Source organism: Gorilla gorilla, chromosome X (genome assembly GCF_029281585.2).
Source record: "Gorilla gorilla gorilla isolate KB3781 chromosome X, NHGRI_mGorGor1-v2.1_pri, whole genome shotgun sequence".
Taxonomy (NCBI): Eukaryota; Metazoa; Chordata; class Mammalia; order Primates; family Hominidae; genus Gorilla; species Gorilla gorilla.
In genome coordinates this window covers 29,955,255-29,972,533 of record NC_073247.2, presented here as the reverse complement: position 1 = coordinate 29,972,533, position 17,279 = coordinate 29,955,255, and the positions used below count along the sequence as shown (strand labels likewise).

At 42.6% G+C, this 17,279-nt stretch overlaps 1 protein-coding gene across 1 annotated transcript in view; it reads left to right on the top strand.

Annotated features, from left to right (window-relative positions):
• MAP3K15 (mitogen-activated protein kinase kinase kinase 15) overlaps positions 1-17,279 on the top strand; it is a 156,105-nt gene that overhangs the window by 19,181 nt on the left and 119,645 nt on the right. The window contains exons 2-3 of the mRNA XM_055376716.2: positions 7,325-7,464; positions 9,787-9,810. Of these exons, the coding sequence (XP_055232691.1) occupies positions 7,325-7,464; positions 9,787-9,810 (164 nt within the window). The remainder of the gene's footprint in view (positions 1-7,324; positions 7,465-9,786; positions 9,811-17,279) is intronic.

Here is a 17,279-nt window from a genome sequence, read left to right as displayed (position 1 = left end):
GGAGTTCAAGACCAGTCTGGCCAACATGGCGAAACCCTGTCTCTACTAAAAATACAAAAATTAGCGTGGCGTGGTGGTGCACATCTGTAGTCCCAGCTACTCAGGAAGCTAAGGCACAAGAATCGCTTGAACCTGGGAGATGGAGGTTGCAGTGAGCTGAGATCATGCCACTGTACTCCAGCCTGGGCAACAGAGCAAGACTCCATCTCAAAAAAAAAAAAAAATTGGGGTGATGTGTTCACTGGCTGCCAGGGAACCCAGAGTTGGAACTGTGAAGTGTGTGACAGCAAGGATGATGACAATGATATCAATACCCATGTATTTTTATTTTTTTAGAGATGGGGTCTCACTCTGTCACCTAAGCTGGAGTGCAGTGGCACAATCATAGCTCACTGCAGTTTCAAAGTCCTGGGCTCAAGCAATCCTCTTGCCTCAGCCTCTTAAGTAACAATATTGATAGCATTTAAAGTGATGAATGCAGTCTAGCTTGCAGTATCATGCTGCATGTTTTTCTGTATTGTCAGATGGAAGAACAATATGTATTTGCAAAAGATAAAGTGGCTTAACTCATGCTATAATGTATATTGCAAATATTTCACTTTGAGTGGTCTCAAATTAAGCCCATTGAGCCCATTTACCTCAGTGAGTAAAACGTAGTTGGCATATATGTGCTGCATTTCTTTTGGAAAAACTGGTAGTGGACACATCTCAATCACACTTACATAGTTTAAAAAAAAAAAGATTTACTTTCAGTCATTCTTACAAAAAAATTTGATACTGGGAAGCAAAAGATAAGCCAGGTAGTTTCCTGATGTCCTCACGCCTCCCCTCCTTCCTCCTAGTTAAAACTCGATCCCCCAGGCAACGAGTACCACTCACTATGACACTTGGTAAGGACTTGCTGATGTCCTAACACTGAATTGGTATATTGGCTCCTTCTTATGAGATTGGAAAATAAGATTTAAGTGACACTTCAAGCTGGGTGCGGTGGCTCATGCCTGTAATCCCAGCACTTTGGGAGGCCAAGGTGGGCAGATCACTTGAGGTCAGGAGCTGAAGACCAGCCTGGCCAACATGGGGAAACCCCGTGTCTACTAAAAATACAAAAATTAGCCAGGCATGGTGGTGCATGCCTATAATCCCAGCTACTCAGGAGGCTGAGGCAGGAGAATCACTTGAACCCAGGAGGCGGAGGTTGCAGTGAGCCAAGATTGCACCACTGCACTCCAGCCTGGGCGACAGAGCAAGACTCCATCTCAAAACAAACAAACAAACAAAACACTTCACAACTTTCTTCGTTGACTTGACCTGAGTATGTCGGAAATAAGCAGCAGTGGATAAGTAAGATCTAAATTATGGTAGGAGTTAGGAGAGGTGCCTTCTGTCCAGTATATCTGGGCTTTTTTTTTTTTTTTTTAAAGGGTAGCTTTTAGGTAGCTAGTGTTGTCATATGTCCAATCCAATTTTTGTTTTGAAGTCTTTGGCCAAAAACTTATTCCGAAGTCTAGCGCTTTTCATTTTGACAAAGCCAGTCTTATTTACTTTCATAATTTCTTTTTTTTTTCTGCAGGGAGTTAGATAGACTTAAGGATAACCTGGTATATATTTAAAGACTGGTATGAGCCAGTACAGTCACAGAATTACTATATGGTAAATCATTTGCCATCATATCACTTTGTTGACTAATGCTTTGCTTCAGAAATCAGATACTTTTAAACCACACTAGAAAATTATAGTTTTATGTATTACCCATAAAACATTTAGCAAAAATAGTATTCAAGATAGTGTTCAAAAGTTTTCAACAAACTTAAGTCCTATGCATCATCTTTCTTATTTAACACTAGCGTGTTTCAAGGTCCTTGTAATTGACCTCCTGCTTGAGGTCATTGTAACTGGTTTTTAAATTACACTTTCCTGCTAAGCATAGATTTCAACTGGAACCTTGGCTTTTTGCAATCCTTGATGTAGTATCTCTCTCCCTCCTCCTCTCTCTCTCTCTTAAAAAGACAGAGTCTCATTATGTTGCCCAGACTGGACTTGAACTCCTAGGTTCAAGTGCTCCTCTTGCCTCAGCCTCCAGAGTAGCTGGGACTTCAGGCACACGCCACCATGCCTGGTATCACTTCTTAAAGTTTGCTAAACCAAGATAGGTAGGGTGGGTGTGTGTGCCTGCCTCAGGGTCAGAAAAGATGGTTTATATGATATGTGTTTTTTTTTTCCCTGAAGCTGGCCTGCGTCAGTAGGAACTGAAAGGTAATGGTTGCTAGGAGCACAGGGTGTATTTGGGAATGAAAATCTGAATTTTATCTCTTCCTTTTTATCTGTGATCTTTTTGCTTAAGATTTAGCCTGATATATAAATTTGTTTTGCCCCCAGGTAGCTCAGTTTTACACAGTGTGTCAGGAATGTACTAAGCCTCATGAGGGCATCGGGGAACACAGGACTTGGGGTTGGAAAAGCTGATTTTGAGCCCTGACTTGTTCATGCTGTACTTGAGCGACCTTGGGCGAGTCTGTTAACCTCTTTGCACTTCATTTTTCTACCTGTGAAGTGAAGCCAGTGCTTGCCCTGCCTGCCTGCTGGGGTTCTGAAATTCAACTGAGAAGTCTGTGGAAGTGTTTTGTAAATGGCAAAGCGTGTGACCACGGTGATGATGAAAGGTTTTAGGTAACTGGTGCCCTCTTTAGGGATAAAGCCCTTTTTTCTTTGTATAGAATAAAAGTTCCAATCTGGTGTTTTATTACAATTAACAATTTATAAATCAGATGCTAAATTCGTGTTTTAGGAATTCTGAAAATAAGCCAGTTGCATACTGTTTTGGTATAAATCCTCAAAGTGAACTTAGTCTACTGGCCTGAGTGACAAATGTCAGGCAAAAATTCCAACTTTAGGTTCGAGGCAGTTTTCCTATTGAACATGAATTGCTCAGAATTTTTTTTTTTTTTGAGTAGCAGTATTAATATGTCCTGTTTTCATTGACAGTGAAAAGTCTCTCCCAATCCTTGGTAGGCCGGTGGGTCCCAGCACAGAATGTTGAGAAGGCAAAGAAGGGAGGACTTCATGTCACTTGATCAAAATGGAATCTTGGCAACAAGTTCCTCTGCCACGTTCAAGGTTGCCTGTGAAAAATGGGCTGCGTGACTTCGGGACTACTGTCCCTATCCTCCCTTCTGCCCCGTTCCGCTATTCCCCTTTGTCTGTTTCTATTTGCTTCCTTGCCTTTATTAACTAATTATAACAGTCACCATGGCCTTGGAATTAATATCTATGTTGCTACTTTTTCATAGCATCACTATGAAACATGTAATTTTTAAAAAAATCTTTTGAGACAGAGTTTTGCTCTTGTCATCCAGGCTGGGGTACAGTGGTGCAACCTTGGCTCACTGCAACCGCCTCCTCCCAGGTTCAAGTGATTCTCCTGCCTCAGCCTCCCGAGTAGCTGGGATTACAGGCGCCCACCCCACACCCAGCTAATTTTTTGTATTTTTAGTAGAGACGGGATTTCACCACGTTGGGTAGGCTGGTCTCAAACTACTGACCTGAGGTGATCCACCCACCTCTGCCTCCCAACCTGCTGGGATTACAGGCGTGAGCCACCGCGCCCGGCCTGAAACATATAATTTTTAATGTAGATAAGTAAGAGTCCAGGAAGCAATCCTATAGGCAGAATGTCTAATTTACTCAGCTGCAGTGGCGCGTTATCTTGACTGTAAGCAAATGTCTTTGGGGAGTGGAATTACCCATTTGAGAGAAATGGATGAGGCTGGGTTGTAGAGTGTTTCCTCAGTATAGACGTGCATCCTTTCATTAGTAGATGATCTCTAAAGGGTAAATTTGACTCTGAGAGTCTCCTGCTAAAAAACTCTCTTGATTATTTAAAAATATTTTTAGGTGAGACATTGATACTATGGTTATTTTTTTCTTTGAATTCTCATCTTTTAGTGATATATCCTGAAATATTGGGGGATAAAACAATGTGGTGTCTGGTGGGATTTATTTTAAAATAACACAGGGAGGGAGGGGTGGACGTTGCGGATGGTAGTAAAGATGAAACAAAGCCGGCCTTGAGTTGATCGTTGAGGTGGGAGGTATGGAGATTTCATTATACTATTCTGTCTACTTTTTATGTATATTTGTAGTTCTGCATAATAAAAAGTTTTAAAGAGGCCAGGAGCAGTGGCTCACAGCTGTAATCCTAGCACTTTAAGAGGCCAAGGTGGGAGGATTGCTTGAGCCCAGGAGTTCAAGACCACCCTGGGCAACAGAGTGAGACCCCATCTCTGTTTAAAAAAAAAAAAAAAAAGCCAGGTGCAGTGGCTAGCGCCTGTAATCCCAGCACTTTGGGAGGCTGAGGTGGGCGGATCGCTTGAGGTCAGGAGTTTGAGACCAGCCTGGCCAATGAGGTGAAACCCCATCTCTGCTAAAAATACGACAAAATTAGCCGGGCATGGTGGCACATGCCTGTAGTCCCAGCTACTCTGGAGGCCAAGGCACAAGAATCGCTTGAGCCTGGGAGGTGGAGGTTGCAGTGAGCCAAGATCGTACCCGTGCATTTTTGAGACTCTGTCTCAAAAATAAATAAGTAAAAATAAAAAGTTAAAAAACCCAACCATAGGTTTCCCACTGCCTCAAGGAAGATCCAGCCCTCCCCCTCCAGGCTCGTTTTCTGGGGTATTCTGGCCCCAGGAAGTGATATGTGGGTGGCCTTCACACTTACACCCTGGCTTGCCGCTGGCCCCTTGCACTAGCTGGCTTCTGTTAATGCACCGCTCTTTCCTTCACTTTGATCCCCCACATCCTCATCCCATTTGCCTGCCTGACTCTTACAGAGCCTCAGGTCATGGACAATATCCCTTCCTCCAGGCATTCTGTGATTGCCCTCCGCTCAGGTGTGGATTATGTGCCCTCCTGGGGGTGCTCTGTTCACTGTTTCCCTTATTTTGGCCGCCCTCACGGTGATCCTAACCATCCCTTTCCTTCTGGTTACCCACATTGTATTGTAGTTGGTTTTTTCTTTTGAGGAATGTGATTATGCCCTGTTGACACTTCTATCCCTGGCACCCATCAGAATCCTGCCATACAGCAGGCAATCCATAAATAAGAGAATAAAGGGCCCACTCTGGGGCTTAGTGGCACTTGGCCTCAGGTTCCCAGCGCCTCTCTACAGAGCTAGCGGTGTCTGGTGCTGATGTGCTGCCTGCCTGCCTTCATGTTTCTTCACGCCCTTGTTCAACTGGCCTCTGTTGTGTCCCATTGGGATTTTGAGTGACTTTCTAGAAGTCACAGCAGTGCGAGCATGAGTTTGAACACTACATTCCTATATCTCCACTGCACATGGTAAGGAAGCTCCCATCAAACTTGGAACTCTCAGATCCTCTAGAATGTTTTGAGTTTTAAAACGGTGCCCCATACTACTAAGCGTAATTTAAACATGCTCATTATTCATGTAATAAGTTGCTCCTCTGTTTTGAATAGGTCTCTATTACAGGGTGCAACTCCAGGGTGCATTTTATTTTTTTTTTTTAGTTTATGAGACAAGGTCTTACTCTGTCACTTAGGCTGGAGAGCAGTGGCATGATCACAGCTCACTGCAACCTCGACCTCCCAGTCTCAAGCCATCCACCCACCTTAGCCTCCTAAATAACTGGGACTACAGGCACACACCACCACACCCGGCTAATTTTTTGTATTTTTTATAGAGATGGGGTTTCGCCATGTTGTCCAGGCTGGTCTCGAACTGCTGAGCTCAAGCGATCTGCCCACCTCAGCCACCTAAAGTGTTGGGATTACAGGCATGAGCCACCGCGCCCAGCCAGGGCACGTTATATGTTGTCAAGTTGATGGTAGACATGTGAGCCAGGAGCTATGACAGGACTGTTTATTGCAGCAGTGTGAAATAGGAAATGAATAAAAATCTGTCACACAACAGAATTCTATACAGAAGCGAAAACGTATGAACTGGAGCTAAACGCACAAATTGGTTGAATGCCACCAAAAAATAGCAAGCCAAAGAATACATACAATGCAATACCATTTATATGAAGTTCAAAGACATGCAAAACTGAGCAATATACTGTTAAGGAATTTGTGTATGTATGTGTATATATGTGTGTGTGTGTGTGTGTGGGGGTGTGTGTGTGTGTGTGTGTGTATAATGCCTATACGTGCCTGTACGTATTGTCTTAGTCTGTTTGGACTGCTGTAACATAATGCCTGGGCGTGGCTTCTAAACAACAGAAATTTATTAATTTATTTAGAGACAGAGTCTCACTCTGTTGCCCAGGCTGGAGTGCAGTGGCACGATCTGAGTTCACTGCAACCTCTGCCTCCCAGGTACAAGCGATTCTCCTGCCTTAGCCTCCTGAGTAGCTGGGATTACAGGCGCCTGCCACCACGCCCAACTAATTTTTGTATTTTTAGTAGAGACGGGGTTTCACTATGTTGGACAGGCTGGTCTCGAACTCCTGACCTCAGGTGGTCCACCTGCCTTGGCCTCCCAAGGTGCTAGGACTACAGGCATGAGCCACTGCACCCAGCCAGAAATTTATTTCTCATAATTATGGAGACTAGGAAGTCCAACATCAAGGTGGCGGCAGACTCATTGTCTGGTGAGGACCTGCTTTCTAGTTCACAGACAGGACCTTCTCCCTGTGTCCTGGAATGATGAAAGGGGGAAAGCAGCTCCCCGGAGTCTCTTTTATAAGTGCACTAATCCAATTTATGAGGGCTCCATCCTCATGACCTAATCACCTCCCAAAGGCCTCATCTTCAGGTACCATCATATTGGGGGATAGGTTTCAACACATGAACCTTGAGGGGACACAAACGTTCATTCTGTAGCGCACACACACGTGCGTGGAACTGATAAATACATAGATCCGGACAGAAATGCTGTCTGGGCAGGAGGGAGGAGATGTGATCAGGGAGGGGCACATGGGACCCTGAGTGCAGGTAACCCTCTGACTTGGGCTGCACAGAAGGTACATGGTTTTTCGTTGCATTATACTTTATGCCTCATATATAAGCTAAATATATTCTTCAGATGTGTGATATGTCATAACAAAAATAACATTAAAAATCCATCAGCAAGTTCTAAGTGAGGTTACATTCCCAGCACTTTGAAGAAGAAAGAGGATTAAAAAAAATTCTTACTGCATTTCTTCCACAGTTCATAGGGTAATTTTAATCAAATCATTCCTTACTTTACCTAACAGGCTGATGACAGAAATACACATTGCTATAGCTCCTCACTGGTGATCACCAGTGAGTAGATGAAGTAGACAGATCATCTCCCCTAATCCTTTCCTCTCCTTGTTCATCGCAGATGTTGCTGTGGTAGACATGAGCGATGTCTCCAGACAGCCTTCCCTCTTCTACCATCTTGGAGTCCGAGAAAGCTTTGACATGGCCAATAATGTGATCTTGTACCATGACACCGATGCCGACACTGCTCTCTCTTTGAAGGTACAGTGTATTCACCTTCTCCTGAGTACTTTGTTTTGGGAAAGCAGAATTATATGTCTAGCTGAAATGCCACAGTAGCACAGGAAGTTGGAGAAAAACAAAGACTTGCTTGTGCAATTCTTTCCTTCCCACCACAGATTCTAGTTCACACAGATGACTTCCTGGCTACTTCGTGAGCATCTGTGCTACAGTCGTACGTTTGCAGGCAACTTGGGCATTTCCGGGCTCATTAGGGAAGTGGAGGCAAACACTCCTATTAGTTTCCATTGAAGCAAACACACTGTCCCGAATTCCTTCATGAGCAATTGGATCCAAACCTACACATAAAAATCAGTTCTGAATTCCTTCATGAGCAATTGGATCCAAACCTACACATAAAAATCAGTTCTCAACTTGGATAATAATATGAAGACATTGAACAGTTACCGAAATGGACAGAATATTTTAGTATAGACACAATTAGTCTTTGATGTTATTTTCCCCCAGTCTGAAAGCAAAGCAAAACTGAAAACGTGTGTGTTCCTGCACAACTCATTCATGGTTGAGAATTTCTAAAATGTATTTTTGCAAGTTTGAGACAAGCTTTTTTGGGTAACATAGTATTTTTTAAAAAAATGCTTATATTTGTATAGTGGAAATGTTTAACATGAGTTATTCCAAAATTCAGTGGATATTGATATTGTTGAATATTTTAGTCAGAAAATCCTGGCCTATGTTAAATCATTTTAGGAATAATGAATTAGTTTGTTTATAGCAGTGCTTCTCGGCCTTGAATGCACTTCAGAATTACTGGGAGAGCTTGTAAATATCCCCATGCCTAGGCCCCACCCCAGACCAATTACGTCACAGTCTCAGGGATGGGGGTGGGACCAAGGCACGGAGATTTTTTTAACCTCCCAAATGTGCAACCATGGGTGAGAACCAATGGTTTGGAGAGTCAGCCTTCACAGACATCATTTCTAAAGGTTCAGTTCCCTCAGTATTAAAAATCACTGGTAGATAGTAGTACAATTTTATGCCAAAGTTGGACATTTTCATTGTGTTTCTTGAGATTTAATATTAACTAGATTTTCTGGGTTGTGTAAGGATTTGAGATTATTTCCTGGTAGAAATACCACCTGCTTGAGATGTGTAACTTGTATGTGCTAAACATCATATATACTTTACATAGATATGTACTTAGTAATTATGGCAAAATACTGTATTTTAATAAGTCATTTGTATGACAGTGAAAGAAGAAACTTTTATTAGTGTACTTTACATTGTAGAATAGTTTCCCCAGGGCTATAAACCAATGTAAATTACATTAGATAGTTAGATATTGACCTTTTCTTTTACTGATTTTCACCAAGGTAGCTATGCTTAGGAATATTTAGAACTTAGCAAGTATGAAAGATATAGGTTATTAACCTATATTTTGATGAAAAACATGAAATTAGAATTTTTTTTTTCAATTTAGGACAGTTTCTTCAACTGTGCCTTAGCAAAGCCCTCTGGAAAGTTCAATGCACTAGATGTTTTAATTTTTAATAATACAGAAAAATATTTCCTAAAATGGAAATGGGTAGTCAGTTATATTTAACACCCGAAGAAGCAGTTTGCACTTGTTATCAGGAAATAAAAATCTCAGAATATATAAAACATGTTTTACAGGGCAGCTGTTTAGTTATGGTGTTTTCTCCGCCCTTCCCCACCCCCACCCCCGGAATTGTTGGTGCGTAAATGAGACAGTCAAAGGCTGCCTAATTATCATACTAAATTTACTGACTAGAATTGTTGTCATTGAATTTGAACATTCCTAGACAGTTGTAGCAGGGTGTCAGGAATTCTACTACCAACACCCCTTCTGTAGGAAGGCTGACTATGGTGTGGCCTTCACATTGATTGATTCAAGAAGTGGTTCCAGATCCGGGGATAGCACGGTGCCTTCTGGGCCCTTCCTTGCTATCGCTGACGTTCTTTTCTGGGAAGGCAAGATGCAGGGCACTCAGCACCCCAAACTTGAAGCTCAAAATATCTTTTGGGCAAAAGCATTGGCCCTGTTCTGGGGAAATCCTTATAAATGCCCCCTAATAGTTCCAGAGACTAACCAGTGGTGATCAATTTTCTTTGGAATATGAATGTTGCAATTCAGAGGTTCATTGTGTTTGAAGCTTTTGGAGAGGGAGGTTTCACATGATTAATTCTTGCTCTAAGGTGGGTGCTTTTATGTGATTAATTCTTACATGATTAATTTCTTTTATAGAGGGGAGTGTTGGCTAATGCTTATGGAAATTAGCTGTTTTAAAAAAAGCTATATTCATCTTTTCTTTTTCTTTTCAGGACATGGTAATTCAAAAAAACACAGTAAGTATTAACATTTTCAGAATTTTAATTCTGAAATTAAATGTAAATGTCAATTTGTAAAATGCTTGCCTGAAAATCGCCCAGGTAGCAAGATGACTTCTAATCACGCCTGTGGGTTGTGTTTCTAAGGAGGACAGCTAGAAATCTCCCTATGCCTCAACCGGCCAGCCCCAGGCCCCACTCAGCCATTGAGGCAGTGGGCCAGAAGGCAAGGCCAGGCAAGAAAGTGTATGTTCTTCATTACCTGCTGGGACTTTCAGCTGTAACCTTCTGGGTGACTCCTTCTGAGCTGGGTCGATGTTCCATGGACCACCAGTAATCTTTTTGCTGGAGTCAATACCTCCCATACTTCCCAAGCAGAGTTTCCCTAACGATGGAGGAACGTGAACTTGTATGCCAGTTAATATGGGGCAAAAGTTTCTTGCCACAAACGGAAAAGAAGTGGGATGGAATTCTACTTCCTTCTGTCCCATTTATGTCCTAAAGTCTCCTGATTTGGCTTAAAAGTTCCTGAAATTACATAGTTTTATTGCCACGTTGGTTTGAATAGTATAATGAAATCACCACCCTAAAAATGTTTTAAAAGGATCTTGGCCTTGGAAATGTTGCCAAGGTTATCCTGTACCCTTGAGTGCACTCCAAGCTGCCCATCCCTCCAGACGTATGGCATTGTGGTTTGAGAAACCGTGACCTCGACTCAGGACAGGCCCTTGGTCCCCCGCCTTACAGCCTTAGTCTCCTTCCTGCTAGCTCTTCTAGAAGGAACAGGCCTACAGACTCTCTTCCTATTCCAGTTGGAGTTCCTAGGAGAGGGAGAAAAGGGCCCAGGAGGCAAAGCTTTCCCCTGGGCGCCCTCTGCAGAAGTCCCCAACCTGCAGCTTGGGGGCCCAGGCTTCCCCAGGAGCCTGACAGAGCTCCCCACCTGAGACATAAGTTTCAGAAACAGAGCAAGTGGTATAGTGCATGTGATTACTATTGGAGCATGAATTTTACAAGCAGGCCTGTAAGATGAGGCATCTGGTGGTTTTAGATTCCTTTTGGAAAAGAAATGGAATCAGGTGTGACTTTTTTTTTGGTCCCATTTACATGCTGATGTTGTCCACTTGTAACAGTCTTTCCTGTTCTTCCTAGAGCTTGACTTTTTTTTTTTTTTTTTTTTTGAGACAGAGTCTCGCTCTGTCGGCCAGGCTGAAGTGCAGTGGTGTGATCTTGGCTCACTGCAACCTCTGCCTCCAGGGTTCAAGCGATTCTCCTGTCTCAGCCTCCTGAGTAGCTGGGATTATAGGCGCCTACCACCACGCCTGGCTAATTTTTGTACTTTTAGTAGAGACATGGTTTCCCCATGTTGGCCAGGCTGGTCTCGAACTCCTGACCTCAAGTGATCTGCCTGCCTTGGCCTCCTAAAGTGCTGAGATTACAGGCGTGAGCCACCTCACCCAGCCTTGATTTTTAAAATTACCTAATTTGTGGAGAAATGGGGAAGAAGTCGAAGGAGATTGGGCCTGAGGCCCAGGAGGTACAGTTGTAGCCGCAGCCCTGTCTCTAAGTAACACTGGGCAGTCAGTTGTTCCACCCCTGCCTAGGCCTCAGGATCCTCAGCAATAAAATGAGAAATGTTGAACTGTGCTGTTTTGCTCATTGATACCTTCTAGCCCTCAACATCTGTGGTTCCATATTTGTTATACAAGCAAAAAGATGTAACCTGGATTTAATGCAAGAAATGGCTATGAAATGCTGATTCCTTAAAACAGCAAGAGTTACGTTGAGGCACGGAGCAAGGAAGACAACTCGTTTTCTTTCTCCATTCCTCACTGTTGGATGCATCAGTACTCAGAAATAGTCTCTCGTCCCGGAGACTTGGTGTCACGCTGTTACAATTCCACTACATACCTCCCTCCTGGTGCGTTCTCCCTCTTCCAAAACATCCAGGAATTCCTTAACATTCTTAGTAATTCCAAGTATACCTCGGCACTATTCTTCCTAGGTATCTGTTTGCTTTTTAGGAATAAACTTAATCTAAAGCAGTGGTCCCCAACCTTTTCATCACCAGGGACTGGTTTCATGGAAGACAATTTTTTTCCATAGACCAGAGGTGGGGGATGGTTTCAGGATGAAACTGCTTGACCTCAGATTATCAGGCATTAGATTCTCGTAAGGAGCACGCAGCCTAGATCCCTCACATGTGCAGTTCACAATAGGGTTTGCACTCCTGTAAGAATCTAATGTCACCAATGATCTAACAGGAGGTGGAGTTCAGACAATAATGCTTGCTCACCCACCACTCACCTCCTGCTATGTGGCCTGGTTCCTAACAGGCCACTGACCGGTATTGGTCCATGGCCCTGGGGGTTGGGGACCCCTGCTCTAAAGGATTTGGCAGCTAATCTCTTTGCTATATTTGGCATTATGTTAGAATTTGGTGCCCAGTATTGGTTGTCATGCTTGGCAAGATGTGAAAATTTAGAGCACTCAGAAGACTAAAAGGATCCCAGGTGATGTGATGAGTGGAAAATTGCACTAAGAGGAAAAGCTAAAGGGAACTAAGCCTTGAGGGGTACCATTAGTAGTCATCTTCAAATGCTATCCTCTTTCTGAAAATAAAGAGACGTTTACTTTTTCCACTCCAGATGGGATGGAAGTAGGGTAAACAGAAAAATGGTTTGGATCAGCAGAATGGACATCTTGCAACTAATGGTGATTAAACATTAAAATAGAATGTCAAAGTAACTTGGGTGGCTTCTAAGGAGAATTTGCTCAATTGTCCCCTCCATGTGGATTGGGGTGACCCTGGAATCAGACACCTGGATCATACAACCCCAAAGATTCCAAGAGAGAATCTGATGGAATTGTGGGTTTGTGATCATTTTGGAAAGATTTTGATTAACACACACACACACTCATAGTTAGTGAACAGTGAAGTCTTATAAATAAGGGGTACGAATTAGATGCCACACCCTGAACATGTAGCCAGATGTTTGAAATGATTTATGAATATGTGAAAACCAAGATGCTTTGAGATCTCTTTTCAAGGAGTCATTTGATATTTCTAAAATTGTACTTTTACCCAGAAAGGGAGATGGAAAAATAAAAAATAATAAAATAATAATAACAAAGATAAAATTGTGCTTGATGATGTATTGAATTCAGCTTTATGTGGCAGCAAAGTGGGCACATTTATCTCCATTTCTTTCTTTTTTTTTTTTTTTTGAGACGGAATCTTGCCCTGTAGCCCAGGCTGGAGTGCAGTGGCGTGATCTTGGCTCACTGCAACTCACCCTGTAGCCCAGGCTGGAGTGCAGTGGCATGATCTTGGCTTACTGCAACCTCTGCCTCCCAGGTTTGAGTGATTCTCCTGCCTCAGCCTCCCGAGTACCTGGGACTACAGGCATGTGCCACCATGACCGGCTAATTTTTGTATTTTTTTTTTTTTAGTAGAGACAAGGTTTCACCATGTTGGCCAGGGTGGTCTCAAACTCCTGGCCTCAGATGATCCGCCCGCGTTGGCCTCCCAAAGTGCTGGGATTACAGGTCACGTTGCCTGGCCATTTGTCTCCATTTCTTTCTTTTTTTTTTTTTTTTTTTTTGAGACGGAGTCTCGCTGTGTCGCCCAGGCTGGAGTGCAGTGGTGCAATCTCGGCTCACTGCAAGCTCCGCCTCCCGGGTTCACGCCATTCTCCTGCCTCAGCCTCCCGAGTAGCTGGGACCACAGGCGCCCGCCACTGCGCCCGGCTAATTTTTTGTATTTTTTAGTAGAGATGGGGTTTCACCGTGGTCTCGATCTCCTGACCTCGTGATCCGCCCACCTTGGCCTCCCAAAGCGCTGGGATTACAGGCGTGAGCCACCGCGCCCGGCCCATTTGTCTCCATTTCTAGGAGCAGTTGCTTTGCAGGGATGCCGAGGCCAGGAAGCCAAACTCCAGACTTCACGGTGGACCACCTGCAGCTCTTCTGGGTTTCTTTGCTCTTTGGAAACATGGTATCACCTTTTGTGTTCACCTCTTTTTCAGATGATGCTCATATTCTTGTGTTCTGGTTTTGTTTTGTTTTTTTGAAATGCTTTATGTAGGTATAATTTACATACCACAAAATGTACCTAGTTTAAGCACACACAATTCAATGATTTTTTAATAAATGACATAATTGTGCAGCCAGTTGTGGGTTGTGTACCACAGTCTAGTTTTAGAGCATTTCCCTGACCCCAAAATGCTTATTTGCAGACAATGTCTCTTCCCACACCCAGCCCCAGGCAAGAACTAATCTGCTTTTCATCTTATAGACTTGCCTTTTCAAGACTTCTCATGTGAAAGGAACCATACAATATGTGATCTTTTGCATCTGGCTTCTATCACTTAGGATGATGTTTTCGAAGATCATCCTTAATGCACTAGGATCATGGATGCATGGATCAGTAGTTCTTTCCTTTTTATTACTGAATGGTATTCTTCTGTATAGATATTCCACATTTTATCCATTCCCTAGTAGATGGATTTTTGGATCGTTTCTACTTTCTGGCTATTATGAATAATACCACTGTGAATATTCGAGTGCAAATCTTTGTGTGGGCACATGTTTTTATTCCTCTTGGATACATACCTAGGAATGGAATTGCCAAGTCATATGGTAAATATAGGCTTTTTTTTTTTTTTTTTTTTTTTTTTTTTTTTTTTTTTTTGAGCTGGAATCTCACTCTGTCGCCCAGGCTGGAGTGCAATGGCACAATTTCGGCTCACTGCAACTTCTGTCTCCCGGGTTCAAGTGATTCTCCTGCCTCAGCCTCCTGAGTAGCTGGGATTATAGGCGCCCACCACCACGCCTGGCTAATTTTTTTTGTATTTTTAGTAGAGATGCGATTTCATCATATTGGACAGGCTGATCTCGAACTCCTGACTTCAAGTGATCCACCTGCCTCAGCCTCCCAAAGTGCTGGGATTACAGGTGTGAGCCACCGTGCCTGGCTGGTAAATATACCTTTAATTTCTTAAGAAACTGTCAAAACAATTCCAAAGTGGCTGTACCATTTTACATTTCCACCAGCAGTGAGAGGTCCAGTATCTTCACATCCTTGCCAATACTTGATATCATCTGTCTTTTTATTATAGCCATTCTAGTGAGTATGAACTGATACCTGAGTGTAGTTTTAGTTTGCATTTCCCTAGTGGCTAATAATGTTGAGCATCTTTTCATGTGCTGATTAGTCATTCATAGTCTTCTTTGGTGAAATGTCTGTTCAAATCTTTTGCCCGTTTAAAATTGGGCTGTGTTCTTATTACGAAGCTGTGTAAGAGTTCTCTATACATTTTGGAAGCAAGGCCCTTATTAGAGGTTTTATCAATTATTTCTTTTATGAATCGTGCTTTTGGTATATCTGTGAACTCTTAGCCCAAACCAAGGTCATGAAGTATGACTCCTATATTTTCTTTTAGAAGTTTTATAGTTTTAGCTCTTACATTTAGGTCTCTGATCCATTTTGAGTTAATTTTTTTGTGTGGTGTGAGGTAGATGTCCAACTTCATTCTTTCTCATTTGGATCCCTAGTTGTCCCAGCACTGTTTCTTAAAAAAAGAAAAAAAAAAACTATCTTGTCATCTTTGAATCATCTTTCCACCCTCGTCAAAATCAATTGACTGTATACGTAAGGGTTTATTTTTGGACTCTCAATTATACTCCATTGACATATGTGTCTACTCTTATGCTAATACCACACTGGTTTAAAACTTTTTTTTTTTTTTTTTTTTTTTTTTGAGACAAGGTCTCGCTCTGTCACCCAGGCTGGAGTGCAGTGGTGCGATCATGGCTCACTACAGCCTTGACTTCCCCTGGCTCAGGTACTCCTTCCACCTCAACCTCCCGAGTGCCTGGAATTATAGGTGCACACCACCACGCCCAGCTAATTTTTTTATTTTTTGTAGAGATGGGGTTTTGCCATGTTGCCCAGGCTGGTCTCAAACTCCTGGGCTCGAGCAGTCTGCCCACCTCAGCCTCCCAAAGTGCTGGGATTACAGGCATGAGCCACCATACCCAGCCCTTTTTTTTTTTTTTTTTGAGACAGAGTTTCACTCTTGTCACCCAGGCTGGAGTGCAATGGCGTGATCTCCGCTCACTGCAACCTCTGCCTCCCGGGTTCAAGCAATTCTCCTGCCTCAGCCTCCTGAGTAGCTGGGATCACAGGTGCCTGCTACCACGCACGGCTAATTTTTTTTTTTTAAGTAGAGACCGGGTTTTGCAGTGTTGGCCAGGCTGATCTCGAACTCCTGACCTCAGGTGATCCACCTGCCTTGGCCTCCAAAAGTGCTGGAATTACAGGCACAAGCCACCGTGCCTGGCCCGCACCCGGCCCTTTTTAAAAAATTTCTTTTTCTTTGTTTTTTGTTTTGTTTTGAGACAGGGTCTTACTCTGTCACCTCAGCTGGGGTGCAGTAGTGCAATCACAGCTCACTGCAATCTGCACTATTTTGATTACTATAGCTTTGTAGTAATTTTTGAAATTTGGAAGTGTGAATCCTCTAACTTTGTTCTTTTTCAACATTGTTTTGGCCATTTGGGGCCTCTCAAAGTTCCATATGAATTTGAGGATCAGCTTTTCCATTTCTGGAGGAAAAAAAAAGCCATTGAATATTGATAAGGATTGCATTGTATCTGTAGATTGCTTGGCTGGTATTGACATCTTAATAGTTTTAAGTCTACTAATCTGTGAATGTGGGATGTCTTTCCATTTATTTAAGTCTTCTTTAATTTATTTCAGCAATATTTTGTAGTTTTCCATGTACAGGTCTTTCACTTTCTTGGTTACACTTACTCCTGTGTATTTTATTCTTTTGGATACTCTTGTGAATGGAATTGTTTTCTTAATTTCTTTTTCAGGGTTGACTTTAAAAAAACACCTGTCACAAAAATCTTCAACACTACATTTCACTTCATATTTCAGTATTTGATTGAGTTGAAAATGTAATTGACTTTTTTGTCAGAGTTCTATACAAATGGCTTCTGGTTTTTCCTGTATTTTAATCCGTTTTAATTCTTACACTATTTTATACTGCTTTGGAGATGACAGAGATAGCCACTTTCTGCAGTTTATCACTTTAGAGAAAACATGTTTATATGGTGACAGATCAAGGCTGAGTCTTTATGAAAGTAAAAGAGTGAAAATACAGCCAACCCCAAGGCTACTTTATCTGTTTAACCTTGGAACTTCCTAGTACTTTGCCACTAGTGTACATAGTCCATAGGCATTGTGTAGCTTCATTTGTTTTAATTTTCCTTAGCAGGGATAATCATACCTTTATACTTACAGCTTATTTTGCAGGTTGATTTCCTCTAGACTCAGACTCTGAGGCTGAGTTTAGGGTACAGGAGGTTTATTAAGGGATGCCTTTGGGCTGGCTGCTGGGGAAGAGGAGTAAATGAAGCGGGACTGGCCAGAGGGAGACATGCAGCTGAGATGCAGGCTCAATGACAGCTTTGGCTGACCA